Below are 16,327 nucleotides of genomic sequence, written 5' to 3'. Positions count from 1 at the left end.
ATAATGCAAATGGTATTCGCTTGCAGTGAAGCAAGCACTTTTGTCTCAAAAGTGTACTAAATATGTTTTACAGGCACATATACAGGGTTAAAAACGCAGCAGGCTGGGCTGGACCAATCACAACTCAAACTTCCGTTGCCTAACAACGTCTCAACCAATCACAGCAGAGAAGGCAGATTTTATGTTTAAGCACGTTCACTTTAGCTCGATCTCATTCAATGGAGGGTGACCGATGCCTTAAAACTAATAATAAACACATATTTAGAACTTTACTTCATGAATTTAATTATTTTGGTGGTTTTATGGGGGTCATTTCTATGCTAATTTCCTCATTTTATTCGTATTAGTGTAGTGTTCCAATCAATTTTATCGCCGTCCACTGGGGGGCGCTCCCCCGCAGATGGACCCGCCAACTTTCTGCCGTTGGAAGGAATTTGGAGACGGAAGACGGGCAGCATCAAAACTGAAGGATGCGGGGCTCAGACCGCAGACAGCGGCGGTACCGAGCGGGAGCCGGAGCACAGCTCGATTATCACGACGTTAAAATATTATGAATCCGAATTTAGGCCTTTTATTTCCATTTTAGGACTTGTGTTTGGGAGATTTAGCTCTTGAAAAGGTAAGAAAAAAATACATAAATATTTTAAAAATGAGCTTGTCTCTTTAACAGGTTCATGTCAGGTACAGTTAAGTGTATCTTCTAATTTATGAGAGGCTACAAGTGAGTTAAATTATTGTTTTTTAATCAAATAATTAATTATTTTTGCTGTGTCATAGCCCATTGCTCTCTTGTATACATTTTACATTTTTTGTACTTTATTTATTTATTTATTTTAATCCTTTTTCCACATTTCTCCTGTATTTTGGGCTCAGAATGTACAAGAGCGGGACTCCTCAGGAAGCTGTCATTGCTGTTTAATGTTCAGACCATGCTGTTATGTCCAGTTTAGGAAGTGAACGCTGATGAAGAACAGATCTGAACCCTGCAGCTCTGAAATTCAATCGATATCCTTCTATTACACACGCACACATGAATCATTATTGTTCCTTCTGCATATCAGATTTGGGAACATTGGTCCTGCTGATGTCTCTAGGAAGCAGAGAGCATCATCATTAAAGTCATTGTTCACATTCTTATGATCAAAAGATTATCCCGTCTCATCAGATGACCTCTGGCTGCTTGGCACCAGAAAGGCTTAATAATCTCCTTTGGGTCCAATAAGAGAGCAAACGACTAAAAAGATAATGATGTGTGTTTATCCTTTTTCATTCTTGTTTTACTTTCTTATAGCTGTCAAAATGAAGCTAAGCAGGAGGAAAGTGCCTCTATATGTAAGTATCATTGACAAATTTGTTGATTTTACTAGCCAATGAGTAACCACGTGCTTCAATAATGTCAGCTGTTCAAGTGTGCATGCATAAGGAAAGCAGGAAAACGCGTGTTTACTAGACATTTCACTCAGATGTGAACCGCGTGTGATGAAGCTGCAGACAAACAGAGCAGGAACACTGATCAAATATTCATTTATGGGTTTCCGCTTTTGGATATTAAAAAGCAAACAGAACTTGTTTTTTATCTGAAGATCAAAGTTAGGGGAACATTCTTCACACTGTTTGCAGTTCAAACTCATTTGTTCACATTTGACATGTTTTTAAAGTGTTTGTCCTTTAAGTGTTATCAAGCTGAAATACAGATCAACTTTTTGTTTGATGAACTTTGTGCTGCAGGTCATTTTAAAATCAGAGAGAAATCTGTATTCACATTTTTTTTTAGGTTGAAATCGTTTCTTCTAAAATATTTTACAGTAAAATCTACTCACTGATAAAATGACGGATGATGATGACATTCACAGACAATCATGTATATTTTCATTTATTTTATTCATGTTCTGTTACGATCGATACTTTTATTCTAAATCTTACTGCTCAGCTCTGTTTTCACCTATAGACTAATGATAGAACATCTAGCATGCAGTGGCTGCAGGCGGCCTGTAATGAAAGGATTTTATTAAAAAGACGGCGATGGAGCTCTCTATAAGAAATCCTATTTATGGTTTTATTTAACATCTTATTATTTCTGAAGATAAAATTGTTCTAACCCTCACAACATGAGTCACAGCACTCTATGATCAGTTCCCAGTTTGTAGGTACTGGTATGGACGACTTTTTAATCCCATCAATTCTTCAGTTTATAATATATGTTTCATTTGGATTTTAATTCTTCTGTAAATCACTGATTGTCATGGTGTTGGCATGGACCTCAACCCTGTTCTGTTCTGGTTCTTAAGTTATGGTTCTTGTTCTTAAGTTCGTAAGTTCTAGTTCTTGTTCTTAAGTTCTGTTTCTGGTTCTGGTTCTTGTTCCTGAGTTCTGTTTCTTAAGTTCTTAAGTTATGGTTCTGGTCCTTTTGTTCTGTTTCTGTTTCTAGTTCTTAAGTTCTGTTTCTTGTTCTTACTCTCTGGTTCTGGTTCTTAAGTTCTGTTTCTTAAGTTCTAGTTCTTGTTCCTAAGTTCTGTTTCTGGTTCTTGTTCTTAAGTTCTGGTTCTGGTTCTTACGTTCCATTTCTGGTTCTTGTTCTTAAGTTCTAGTTTTTGTTCTTTAGTTCTGTTTCTGGTTCTTGTTCTTAAGTTCTGTTTCTTAAGTTCTGGTTCTGATTCATATGTTCTGTTTTTGGTTCTGGTTCTTAAGTTCTGTTTCTTAAGTTCTTGGTTCTTGTTCCTAAGTTCTGTTTCTGGTTCTGGTTCTTAAGTTCTGTTTGTTGTTTCTTGTTCCTAAGTTCTGTTTCTGGTTCTTGTACTTGAGTTCTGTTTCTGGTTCTTGTACTTGAGTTCTGTTTCTGGTTCTTGTTCTTAAGTTCTGGTTCTGGTTCTGCTCTGTCTCGATCTTATCTGTTCCTGTTCTGTTTTGGTTCTGTTTCTTGTTCTTGTTCCGTTCTTCTTTCTTTACTATTCTATTCTAAGGTGAGGATAATTTTTTAGCGATTTAACTTTTTATTTATTTTCCACCTTTAATTAACTACAAATTCAAAGAACTCTTAGGCATTAATTGCACTTTCATAAATACAAATTAAATTCTATAAATCAACTTTTGATCCAATTCCTCTGGAAAATAAGTTTGAAAGATTATAAAGGAATCATAATCTTTCGACTAATCTAGGTATGAATATATATATTTTTTATTTTAAAACATGGTAAACCAGGACAAATGTATGTTTTGACATTATGAGATAACAGCTAATTCATGTTAGAGTTAATAAGAGGAACAGCTCAAAAGACGAAGGCTGAACTCCGTTGAGATTGTTTGATTCTGTGTTTGGTCCATTTTCCAGATAAAAGTTCATCTGTTTTCAAACTGTAATAATCAAGTCTAAACTCTGCTGGAGCCCACAGCCATCATTCCACTCAGCAAGCTTAAGGCCTCTGTGTTCCAGATCAGAATACGCTTCATTGTGAAGTTTGCAAATGAACCCAAGAGCAACAATGAAAGACCTTGTAAAAAATGTGGGCAGAAACCAGAAAGAAAGCATCATTATAATCCAAAGGTAAAACAAGTTGTGTGTTGACATGAGCTGAAAGGCCACACAGTGAGGAGAAAAGCTGCGCTTCACAACCAGATTACAGTTTGCAAATGTACGTGGGAACAATGCTCCTCATTTCTGGAGAATTATCCCGAGGTTCAGTGGATGTGAAACAGCTTGAAGCAAAAAGATGTAAAATAAAACTTAGTCCAGACCACATATGTTGGTGGCAGCATTTGGAAGATCTGACACACGCGCTAAGACGCACTAACTTTTGGTCAAAATCGATCAATAAATGTTTGTTTGTGGAATAGCAGTGATACAGACGCCGGGGTCCATTTCACTGCCAGAGATCTGCTTAATCACGTGTCCTCCCACGGTAACACCAACAAGGGGTTCACACGCGCGCACACATGTTATTTTGGCGCCAAGTTGCCACTGCTGCATCGCGTCTAATCAAGGCCGTTCCACTACCCAATCACAGCTTAGCATGGACGCAAAATGGCCACTCCACTGTCCAATCACGGGTAAGAATGGCTCGTCGTAGTGCAGCAACTCCTCGCCTTTAAAGCAGAAACAGGTGGATTCTCACACTTGCTCTCTGGATTTAAAGACAGCAACTTCTGCATTATTGGATTTTGCATTTATTTGTATTTATTGCATTTTATGAAACCCAAGAAGAAGAAGGCTCCCAGGAAGGCCAGGTCCAAAGCCTCCTCCTTCTTTGTCTTCTCCTCTGGGCAAGGGCACAATGGAGCTGTACAAGAGGATTTTGTTGGTCTTGTACAATAGAAATAAAAACATCCGTGTGCTGGAGGTTCATGTGTACCTCATGAAATTTAGATTCCAACTGATGAGAGATCAGCAAAATCCTCTTTTTAAATAGATCCGAGGCACGTGATACAGCAGTGAAGCAGGAGTGGTCAGGCAGTGAAACATCAGTGATACGAACGTGATCACACAAAATAAATGTGTCCGTGGTCAGCCGCTAAACAGAGGCTGTAAGCAGTGGTACAAACGCAGACGGGTAGTGGAACGGCCGTGCTACAGCCGTGCACGAACGCAAAATCTCTGCGTCCCACGGCTCGATGGCGCACTGTTGCACTGCTGTTGCATGGCAATTGCACGGCTGTACCATTGGTACCACACACAGTCACCTACGGTCTAATTTTTTTCGGTGTGTAGCTGCTGCCAGATTTTGTACTGAGAAAATCCACTTACTGTGGGGCCAAGGAGTATATCACTTATTCTAAAAGTTGTTCCACTTAAAAAAGATTAGATCTGTGATGTTTATCAATGTAGGAACCAGAATATATATATGTATATATATATAATTTGCACTTTTTTCTCATTTACCTTACAGTTTTTAATATTTCAACTTTGTAATTTGTTAATTAGTGTCACCCGGGTGAAAGATTTGATAAGCACCCACTCACCTGGACTCACCTTTTCTTCTTTTTGTAACGATGGATGAGAGCCATTAACGCTGCAAAAAAAGTAACCATGCAAACGGAAAAGCAACTGTGCAATAAAAGAAAAGCTGCTGCAAATAAAAAGAAACAATATTGGAAATGAAAGAAACGCTACAAAAAATGAAACACTAGCTGCAAATTACAATTATGTTGCAAATAAATGAAACAATGTTACATATTAAAGAAGTTGTGCTCCAAATAAAATAAATGCTACAAATACAAAGAATAGTTTCTGCAAAAAAATGTTGCAAACAAAGGAAACTGCTACAAATACAAATAAATAATGCAGAAAAAAAGCCACAACAAAAGTGGTTTATCTGGGTTTTTTTTGGAAAACAAAAGGAAAAGTAAGTGACAATATTAATGTTTAATGTCCTTATGTTTAATTTGTTATTTGGCCACGGTACACTGGAGGATTCTGGTTTATGTTAGCATCAGCTAACATGGAGAAACCTGGTGTGTAGAAAGACCATTGATGAGAGGAGATTCCAATTCTGTAGCTTTGCTTGCACAACTAACAACAGGCACTGAGAGCCTGAAAGGAAGCAACTGACAGCTTTTTTTGTTCATTTCAGCAGCATTTCTTCAGTTTCTTTTTTGTTTGCATTGTTACTTTTTTTCTCAGCCACTGTAATTTGTTAACCAAGTTCACTAGCTCAACAAAGTAAACGTATAATTTTCTTTCATTGTTTTTACAAAGAGAAATAGACTTGCAGAAGTACAGACTGAACTGCAGTGTATTTACAAGACAGAAGTGCACCATAAACAAACTGAACCCATCGACTCCTCAGTCAGGCTCCAAGAGAAGAGTCGCCTAGCTACAGACACTTCAGCTGTGAGAGACACAATGTAAGAAATAATTCCAGGAAATCACATCATACTTTTTTTAGATGAAATGGACCAAAGTTTACATTACACCTCGAAAAGAAAATAATCCCTTTGAGCTTTTGGCCGTCATCAGCAGCAAAATGCTGTTTCTGATCTGTATTTGGACTCACAGATGTGTTTTTTACACAAACTGTTAAGACTAGTTTTCTCTCTGACATGGAACAAATGAAAAGGTTTTCTCAAGGTTAGATCAGACGAAGCAGAAATAGATTAACTCTCTGCCTTCGTCTGTTAAAATGAATCTTCTGAGATTACTGGGCGTAAAATTAGGCCAGCTGTTGAGACGAAATTAAACAAAATCTTACACTAAAAAAAAAGAAAAAAAGCGTGAAAATGTCAAAAATCCAACACAAAATATGTTTTGACTTCAGTTCACATTATAGAATTTGATTGTTGTCTTCATAGAACCTTTTTTATGCCTGTTTCTAAAAAAAATCTTCAATTTGTATCTGTGACCTCAATCTTCTATTGAGGTCAATTTAAAGCTACTCGCTAGTGGCTTCCCTGTGGGAGAGCCAGTTAGATCCTAAATGTCTGAATACATTTTTTAAATGCTTATTTAAATGAGTTAGTTAAAGACAGATTAAAATGAGACTTTTTATGAGGCTAACCCTTCTGGGGAAGCTTAAACTAATAAAACAGGATTTAAATGACTCCAGAATGTCGACACAAGAAGAAACGAAAAGTTAACAGCTGATTTTAGCTTTTGGTCAAAAACTCTAAGCTCATGAACTGAGGCTTCAATGAAAGTCAAAATATCATGCTTGTTGTGACAAAATGACTTGTATGTCAACTTATTTGTTGTCGTGTTTGTCAACATACAGGCTTAGCTGCACTAACATCAGTGCTAATCTACTGCAGGTCTTTCCAGACTTTTTCATTGTCTGTCAGTCTTAGTGGATAAACTTAACCTCTATTCCCCGTAGAGGTGACTTCTCTGTAGGAAGGGTCAGAAGCTAAAAAATAGTCTAGATTGGTTCTTTTAGTTGACCCCTCACAGATGTAACGCGGTGTATTTGGAAAAACACTAGTAAATAAAGATGCTGTTTACTTTGATCTAAGAAAAAAGGTCATTTCTAGCAGCAGAACAGGTACTGGTCAAGCTGTGGGATCTTCACTGTGTCTGATCGTGTCTATGGTTGGGCACCGATTGGGTTTGATTCGGTTCCGGCGCCAAAGCGGTTCTTTTGTTTTGGTTTCGACTCCTAATCGGTGCCAATTTTTGTACTCCAGTAATAAAAAATAATTCCTACAATTTCCCAAATCAACACATTTTCATTCCCAAGTTGTCACATATTGACGCATGGTTAAGACGTCCACGTCATTTTTTGACGTGCTGGCTGTTCCCTTTAAGTCAGAGCCCCCCAACCTCTGAGCCGCAAACTGGTGGCCCACCCCTCTTTCATCACGCAGCGAATTTATCAAAAAATGTGATCCTGAGCTAGACACCTGTCACATTTCTAATGAATGGAAGACAGATAATGTTGATAGGATTTATTTATTCTAAAATCTACAAAAAATGAAAAAGAAAAGAAAGAAATCCTTCAAACATTTTCTCGTTAGCGGGACTTTTATCTCACTCGGGGGTGTGTCTGGATGACAGCCGCTTCCAAGGTGTTTCTGTGTCTCTGTGACTGAATTTGAAGGCTGTCCCGCATTAACCCGAGAGGGGGGACAGTTTTTTAATATTGTTTCGACTAAAACAAGTAAAATATCACAGTTCAGGAAACCTGAGCAGGCTGCCCACGCTCCCCGCAGCGGCTGTCTGTCTGCCGTACTGAGCGAGCGAGCCCTGCTGAAGTCTGGAGAACCGCCGCGCTGCCACAGGACAAAAACGCTTGTATTGGATTTGTATTTTACCTGCTGATTGTGTCACTAAAAACGTCACGTGGCCAAAGCTGAGTTCCTGATTGGTTGATGCAATTATTAAATCGACTATTAAAATAGTCGACAACTAATTTAATAATCGATATTCAATTTGATTCAATTTTATTTATATACCCCAATATCACAAATCAATTACCTCATTGGGCTTTAAGCAGAAAGTCAGTCATATAATATAAACAATAGCTAACAACTAAACAGACTAAATAAACTGGATATTCCCGTCCTTAGACCCTCCATCCCGATAAGGAAAAACACCTAAAAAAACCTGATTTAGGAAAAAAGAAGAAACCTTAGGGATTCCCACATGAGGAAGAGATCCTATCCCAGGTCAAGTAGTTGTTACTTTATATTTTATGGAGTCAGACTGTAATAAGTTTGAACGTTATAATGGCATTATGCTAGCTTTTTTGACTATTTTGGCAGTTATTAAAAGTTTTTTAGACTGTTTTGGAGTTTAGCCAATATTTTAACTGCATGCTATAGCTATTTAGGCTAATTTAGGATTTTTTTTGTTCTTTAGGCTTTTTTGGAGTTTAGCTAATAATTCAGCTACAGGCTAGCTATTTTGGCTAGTTTAGGCTTTTTTGTTTGTTTTTAGGCTATTTTGGTGTTAAGCTAATATCTCCGCTACATGTTAGCTATTTTGGCTAATTTAAGCTTTTTTGTTTGTTTGCTTTTTAGCCTAATTTGGAGTTTAGCTAATATTTCAGCTGGCTAAGAGTTTCAGCATTTTCAGCTATTAGCTTCAGCTATTTTAGCTATCAATTTCAGCATCTTCAGCTATCAGCACTAGCATCTTCAGTGGCCAAATTCAGCTTACAGCATTCATACTAGCATTATCACAGGTAATGCTATATATCTAGTTTTTAGTTAGTTTAAAGCTAATGATGGTTAAGATGTTTGCTTTTATCCAATTTGCACATTACTCGCTCAGTCAACTAAGTGGAAAAAATAATCATTGATTAGCCGTCTATTAAAACCATCATTTGTGCAACCGCTAGTTTTGGCATTTCGGCGCCCAACCCTACAATGAGGCAGCATCAGACCTGCACATCTGTTCATCAATATTTTTGATTAAACCAGCCCAAACTCTATAAATGAAGTTATTACTGATACAGCACAAGCTCCACCCCCAACACATCGAAGACATTTTATTATGAAAAATCAGTTTGTGTTCGTGATGCAAACATTTTTGCTGTGAGTCAATCAAGTATTGCTGTTGTAGATTGTAGTTTTATGTCAAAAATGGCTGGAAAAACACAAGTTTACACAAGAACACATTGACTTTGTTTACATTAAATAAAGTGAAAGTCAAAAACTCGGACTGTGTGATGAAGCAGTAATTGTGTGAAGAAGGATGGTTTTTTTGGGTCATGTTACAGAGATCTGAGACTGAACAGGAACCCAAACGAACCACATAAGCAAAGATAAATTTTAGAGGCAAACAGGCTCAATCATTCCCAGACCATCAACCCCCACCTCCGTGCCTCACCATAGTGTTTCAGTCTAAAGCCCAGACAGAGAACTGTTTTCATTCCTTCTCCCCTCATCCCTCCAAAAACCTTGTTTTTTTTGTGAACGTGATGTTCTCCTTTGACATAAAGAGGATTTATGCTGAAACAAACCAAACAATTCCAGCCTTCTGTTGTGCTGCCATAGACTTTAGTATTGATTATTCGGAGTGATTCCTGCAGAGTCAGATGTGATACTTTGGTTGAGCATTTTCCAGGGACTCCTCGGATGAACTTTCTCACAGGAAAATCCCAAAACATTTTTTTGAAGACATGCAGTTTGTGAAGCGGCAGGTAATAAGCCGCACCTGGTTGGAATGAACGTCACAACCACTTATCTAATTTTTTCTATCCCTTTAACACTTGAACTCCAGTGTTTGTGTTCTTTGATTTACTTTAAGTTTTCAACCGTTAAGACGATCATTCCAGTAGATTCTGAAGGAGAAAAGCGGCTCGACGAGCCGCTTTTCTCCTTCAGAATCAACTGGAATGATCGTGTTATTGGTTAAAACGTTGCAGTATGTTAAAATATTTGCATTTAAGCGTCACCGATGACGCCTCAGGTGTTAAAGAGTTAAAGCTTATGTAGTTGCTGGTTTGTCTTTTAAATGTTTCCCTAAAATCTTAGATCTAAAGAAGAGTTACTCTTCCAAAACATTATTTTAGTTTTCTTTTCAAAAGTGTTTATCCTTTTGATGAAACATTTAGTTATTTCTTTAAAAGCAAAAATTAAATATTTTCTGGCTTGATGGGATCCGAGCGGCTTTTGCAGATGACACACAAAGCATTCCTACTTTTATTAGGAGGGCATGTTTTATTGTACCCTGGAGGAATGTTGTCGGGGAGATTTGATGGATTTTCGCAGAAATGTGGGACGCTAAATCGGAATCAAGTGTGAAATGGGCGAGTACACTTAAGACGAGATCCCACATGTGCTTACCTCTCTGTTATTCTCCTGCTTTGCCTCGTTTCAGGGTGAAGCAAAGGTGTTCGCACTGCTGGAGGGTTTGGATTCTGTGCCAGAGGATGTTGAGGTGTATGTAGTTCTGGAAGGGTCCACGCTGACCCATGTAGCCAGAGCTCAGAGTGATGTCATGCTCTGCTTCATCGTGCCTGGTATGTTCCCAAATTGCCACAAAAAAATATCAACACCAGCCATTTTTTTTAAGTCTTATCAGCTTAATGTTTAAACATTACTGAAGCTCTGAGATTCAAACGGATAAGATTCTGTTCTGCAGACTCTGAACTCTCTGGCAGATCTGGACTGAAAGGATAATGTCTCAGCTTAAATACAAAAAAATGTACAAGATTTGCAGAATTAAATTTTTTAAGGTGGTTATTGAAATTTAAGGGCAACATATTATTTTCTGCTATTTTTTGTTATTATTAGAGGATATCACCATCTTCCCCCAAGCTCACACTGAAAAGATTGCTGGTTAGCACTATGGAGTACATTCTTTTCTTAAAAAAGTAAAAAAATGTAAAAATAATAGAGGAGGAACCTTGTCTGGGCTTTGATGAAGGATGTCATGTAAGAGTTTATCCTTTATTATAAACATTATTTTCTGTTATTGTGTCACAAGGATGTTTGCTGTTGGATTTTTTTTTTTATTTAAATTTTTTTTTAGAAACATATGTTTTAACAGGTATATTAAAAAGATAATTTAATCCCAGTAAAAAATATTTTGCTTGTAGTTTTGCATAATATTCTCATCTCTATAACATAAACATATCAAGTCTCAACAACATAATATCACTTTATTCCGCTAATGCTCCAATATTTTACTCTATTATCACCATATTTTACACACTCCTTTTATCTTAAATCAAATGTTTTCTTGTGTTTCCTGGGTTGCAAAGAAAGACAATATAAACCTTAATTAATTATACAAAAATAAATCTTTTGTTTCATCTCTGCAGGTCACAACCTGCCTGAGATGGTCTCTGTCCAGGCCTATCTGTCCTCTGATAGCATGCCTCTCACCTGGGCAGGTGCGTCTTCACTAGAGTATGTGTACGATGACGCTCAGGTAAGAGTCAGTCTTCTGTATCCTGTAATGAAAGCAACATGCTGTAATACAGTGGAGCGGATCAATGTCAGGCATATTGTCCACGGACAAGTCTGTACGAAGATGATTTTATTTTATGTTCCGATTTCTGGAAAATCTGTTTTTCAAATTAAAATGTCATTTAAAATGACAGTCTGGAAATGTTTGTAGATATTTTAAAGAAGATAAAGATTCAATGAAACAGTTGTTTTTGATTTGGGAACATTATTAAGTCTTTTTAATAGAACGCCAGTTTAACAACGATAACTGATGACTCATAATTATTTTTAAAGCAAAATAATTAATCCTAAGTTTTTTACTCAATAAACTGATTGTGTATTTCTCTTTAACACAGATGAGTATTTTCTGTGCTAAAGTACGTAGCAGCTTTACTAATTTTTGCTCTAGGAAAAGTCTTAAATGTCTTGATAAGCTTCCACAAATCAGAAACTTCACGTCACTGAATCTTCATTCTCTGTAAAACATCTGCAGTTGGTTTGAACTTTCTTTGAGGGATAACTTTTGTGTAGAACCCATTACGATGTGATATATATGTTTTTTTAATCAGCAAAGTGGAAGCTAAACCTTCAGCCTCGTCCATCTTTATGGAGAAATTACTTCAAAATAAAACAACACTAAAAGCTGGTATCTTTCGTGGTCCAGGAAACTATGAAAGAGCGCTGAAGTTGCTAAATTTCAAAATAATTTTGTGGTAAAATTGCTTAAAAATCCCCAATATATGCCAATTTTGCATAAATATTTATTATGTTGCTTAAATATGAGCTAAACTCCAAATTAGCCCCCCAAAACACGTCTGTAGATTCTAATTTAGCTAAAAGAGTTAGCTTGTTGCTATAGCTTGCTGCTTATATACTAGCTAAACTTCATAATAGCCTAAAATTCCTCAGTAAACTAAATTAGTAAAAAACATTGGTCTGTTAAATGAAAGCTAAACTCCTAATTAGCCCCCCAAAAAACCCCAGTAGATAACAAATGAACTAAAAACGTTTGCCTGTTGCTAAAATAGAAGCTACACTACAAATTAGCTTAATAACACCCTCAGTAGACATTAGCCAAAAAAGTTAGCACGTTGCTTAAAAACTAGCTAAACTCCAAAATAGCCTATAATTCCTCAAAATCCTAAATTAGCCGAATTCGTTAGCCAAGAAGCTTAACTCTAAATTAGCTTGAAAAACCCTCAGTAGATAACAAATTAGCCAAAACGTTAGCATGTTGCTGAAATATTAGCTAAACTCCAAACTTTTAAAATGGCTATTAAAGGCGAAAATATAGCCCATGAATATATTTAAAGGCTTGTTGCTAATCTGCTTAGAATTTTGAAATTTGAAGACTTTCACATTCATTTCCTATTAGGCATATTTGGTAATATTTATGAATACCAAAAATACAAGCAGTAATGTCCTGAACGAGACGTTTTGATACCGAGATTGCTGAAATCGCTGAAAGTGTGATTGGATTTTTATGTGCTGAAAAACGTACAGAAAGAAGCAGGAGAATCACTTTAGAATAAATGAAAATGTTCAAATCTTTTGTGGCACATCTGCAGAAATAAAAATATTTACAAATAGCGATTAAATTTTTTTTGCATATTTTGATTTGTTGAAATAATTTTATTGATTTGTCATTTTTTCTCAGGAGCTGGCAGAACACCTTGTTGTTCATGGACATTGCTTGAGCTCCACAGACCATAAGGAGCTGAGCAGCCTCTTTGGCCTGAGTCAGGAGAGCTCTCGCTGGGCTGTGGATCGCAGAGTCGCCCTGGCGATGGCCAACCTCGATTTCCCCTCTAAGTGGAATGTGCTGGGGACCCACAGCGGAAATGGTGAGAGAGTCACTCGTATTAAAACTCTGGAATATTGATTAACCCTTCACCGGTGACGCTTAAACACAAAATCTTTAACATACTGTAACTTTTCAATCAGAAAACACGATCATTCCAGTAGATTCTGAAGAAGAAAAGCGGCTCGACGAGCCGCTTTTCTTCTTCAGAATGTACTGGAATGATCGTGTTAACGACTGAAAAGTTACTGTAAATGAAAGAACATAAACAATGGAGCGCCGGTGTTAAAGGTTTAAGGAAATATCCAAAGAAAGCTAATAATTTATATCAAATTTCTTGATTAAATCATACATTTTTAACTACCTGCTTTATAAAAATGTTGCATTTAGTAATTGACAGTCCATATCTAATGTTTATAGTCATCAAAACTAATTTTCCTTACATATTTATTTGAAAATTAAGTGTTTTCAGCAACAAAAACAAAATAGTTTGAGGGTTGTTTGTTCAAATCTCATATCACTTCTATATAAGAAGAAGCCTGAACTCCTCTACCACCATCACCATCATTCTAATTTCTGCGCTCAATGGATCCCATTCGGAAGTGAACACGGTCGCATGTGCTCTGTCAGTTTGATCAAAGCCAATTAGGCAGCATGTAATGTGGTTATTAAAGGCTTTCCATTCAAAAGTGACCGCAGGCAGAATGGATGTGAAGGTGAGCGAGCGCGTGTTTATGTCCTGACCGCGGGATGCCGTCGCCTGTCTGTTTGCGTGACCCCCCCCCACCTACACAAATAAACTGGATTTAGAGCTAATATAGTTATGGAAGTCTGTTTCATTGCAGCGTCTCCTTCTTAATGCCTGCAGTTAATTGGATGAAATAATACCATCGCTCCCCTGATGATGCCTCATGCGTCTCAGTTATACAACCCGAGATGTGACGACGCTGGGAAACTGTGAAGCCCTGCAAAGTTAACATCTTATTTTCACACAGTCGATTATGAAAATCATTACATATTTTACCACTTGTAGTGCCTGGATTTATTACAGAATACATATAAAAATATTTGTGTTTTTTGCACTCATGGTGACGCTAAATTAAATTTAGTCGTTGCAAATTAGCAAGTAGGGGTCCAAAATCCAAAACACATTGAACATTTATTGAACACACTAAAACTACATTTTTAAAACTTTAAAACTGTTTAACATAATTCTAAACTAGATAGCATTGAAGATGCTAATGCTAATAGCTGAAGATACCAAAATTGATAGCTGAAAACGCTGAGGATGATAGCCAGCTGAAATATTAGCCAAATTAGCCTAAAAACTACAAAACAAACTAGATTAGCTAAAACAGCTAGCATGTAGCTGAAAAAAATAGCCAAACTCCAAAACAGCCTAAGAAACTAAAAAAAGCCTAAATTAGCCAAAAACCTGAGAGTTACAGTAAGGGTCACCTAGTTAGCTCTGATTTGATCTAGGTCAGTTTGTTTAGCAAATTTCTGTCTGAGATGGACCACAGATGCCAAAATATACATTTTTTTTTTTTATCACTGCTGATTTAAAAAAATCTACATTTGAAATTATCCCACATGAAACAGGGTGTCTTTTATTTTGAAAGGAAGTCACGTAAACCTCTGTCTAAAGTAACAAACTGTTCCATATTTCGAGAAATTGTCTTTATGTTTAAGATTTATTTATACAAAAAATATATATATATTTATTTTGATCAAAATATAGACATAAATACAAATCAGTGTCCTAATTTCCTAAAGACTGAGGTAAGACTTTATAGCTCCTATTGGGTTGTGGTCAGTGAGAAATGGAGCTAAATGGGTTTTTAGGGTTGAAAGCTGCAGATTCCTGTTTAAAGTAATTAAAAACTTAGTTAAGTTTAGAAACATTTTTTTTTTTACAAAAATGTGAAGATGATCTTCTTTTGATGAATCCCAGAGAGAGGATAATGTTACTTGAACTCCAAAGTCAAAGCTATAAAACAGATGAACTAGTTTCTGACAAGTTTCAAATTCTCTACTTGAGTGTCTCTGACGAGTCATTCCAGGGCTTTAGCATTATGGGATGTTGGGAAATCTTGCTGGACAAAAAGGTGTTTTTGTGGATAAACGAAGGAGACACGACGGCACCCAAAAATCTCTGCTTTATTCCCGATGATGATGATTATATTTTATTTTTGACACATACTTTAAAAGAAAAAAATCAAAGATAAATCCACAAGAAGAAGTGAAAGCCTTCTATATTTTTATTTTCCTTTAGCCTAACTTTCAACTCTCTGCTCAGTCTTTAGTGGCTCGCTTTAAACTTTATACAAACACAGAAATAAAACCTTTTAAAATAACTTTTAAGGATGGTCAGGTGGCTATGAATACTCAGATTAAAGTAAAACAATATTTTTTAAAATTTATTTATTACAATATATTAACCATATTTAATTTTCCTTTTTTGCACATTTCTAAAAATCAAATATTTGTCATAGTAATGTACTTCTTCCTCAGCAGATCGCAGTCCCAGAGAATCCCCCCTCCACCTGGCTGTGCGGTGGGGTCTCCATCGGCTTGCAGAGCTGCTGCTCTGTCAGCCGGGGGGGTTGATGGCTGCCAATCTCCCAAATGAAGAAGGAGTCACCCCCCTGCAGCTGGCCCAGAGAGCGGGCAACACGGACCTCGTCAAGCTGCTATTGGAGTACGTCTTTATGAAGGAGTGACAAATGGATCATTTCTAATGGAGTTTGTAGATTCTATAAAATGGGAACAAAAGAAATTGGAATTCCTAAACAACAATTGTTTATTAAAAAATAACTGCAATCTTTTTTTTTACATTTTGTACTAATATTCAGTGACTTGATTTAACTTTATTTTCTTTAGTCAAAATTTTGAGGTGAACTTTAAGTAAAAAATTCTTGGGAATTATTTTTTATCTTTCAGAAAAAATGCAAACATATTCTTCTTTTGATTTATAAAGAGAGAAATTCTCAAAATGTTACTGTGGAATTGGTAAAAAAGCCAAATATTCCCATGTAGTGATCACCTGACATGCAGCCTCCTGTCCATCAAAGTTGGACTTTTTTCCACACTTGCACAGGTTCATATAGAATGATAAAAACAACACTTCCTCCTCAGCTCTAAAATCGATTTCCTATAAAAATCCCTTCTGAATATAGTTAACCAGCTTTCATATGTATCTTA

General features: G+C 36.6%; 1 protein-coding gene across 7 annotated transcripts in view; it reads left to right on the top strand.

The window, feature by feature from the left end:
- The first annotated feature begins 199 nt into the window (after positions 1 to 199).
- Positions 200 to 16,327, top strand: part of LOC112148548 (rho guanine nucleotide exchange factor 28) — a 61,021-nt gene continuing 44,893 nt past the window's right edge. For 3 of the 7 annotated variants that reach the window (XM_036213422.1, XM_036213420.1, XM_024275751.2), the window contains exons 1-6: positions 201 to 619; positions 1,292 to 1,332; positions 10,250 to 10,391; positions 11,196 to 11,305; positions 12,980 to 13,166; positions 15,638 to 15,824. In XM_036213422.1, the coding sequence (XP_036069315.1) occupies positions 1,300 to 1,332; positions 10,250 to 10,391; positions 11,196 to 11,305; positions 12,980 to 13,166; positions 15,638 to 15,824 (659 nt within the window). In that variant the 5' untranslated portion in view covers positions 201 to 619; positions 1,292 to 1,299. Of the gene's footprint in view, positions 620 to 1,291; positions 1,333 to 10,056; positions 10,392 to 11,195; positions 11,306 to 12,979; positions 13,167 to 15,637; positions 15,825 to 16,327 lie in introns of those variants that run through there. The other 4 variants (XM_036213421.1, XM_036213419.1, XM_036213424.1 and 1 more) reach the window with 4 other exon arrangements.

The sequence above is a fragment of the Oryzias melastigma genome, linkage group LG9 (assembly GCF_002922805.2).
Source record: "Oryzias melastigma strain HK-1 linkage group LG9, ASM292280v2, whole genome shotgun sequence".
NCBI classification, from domain to species: Eukaryota; Metazoa; Chordata; class Actinopteri; order Beloniformes; family Adrianichthyidae; genus Oryzias; species Oryzias melastigma.
This window is presented reverse-complemented; position numbering and strand designations above follow the sequence as displayed.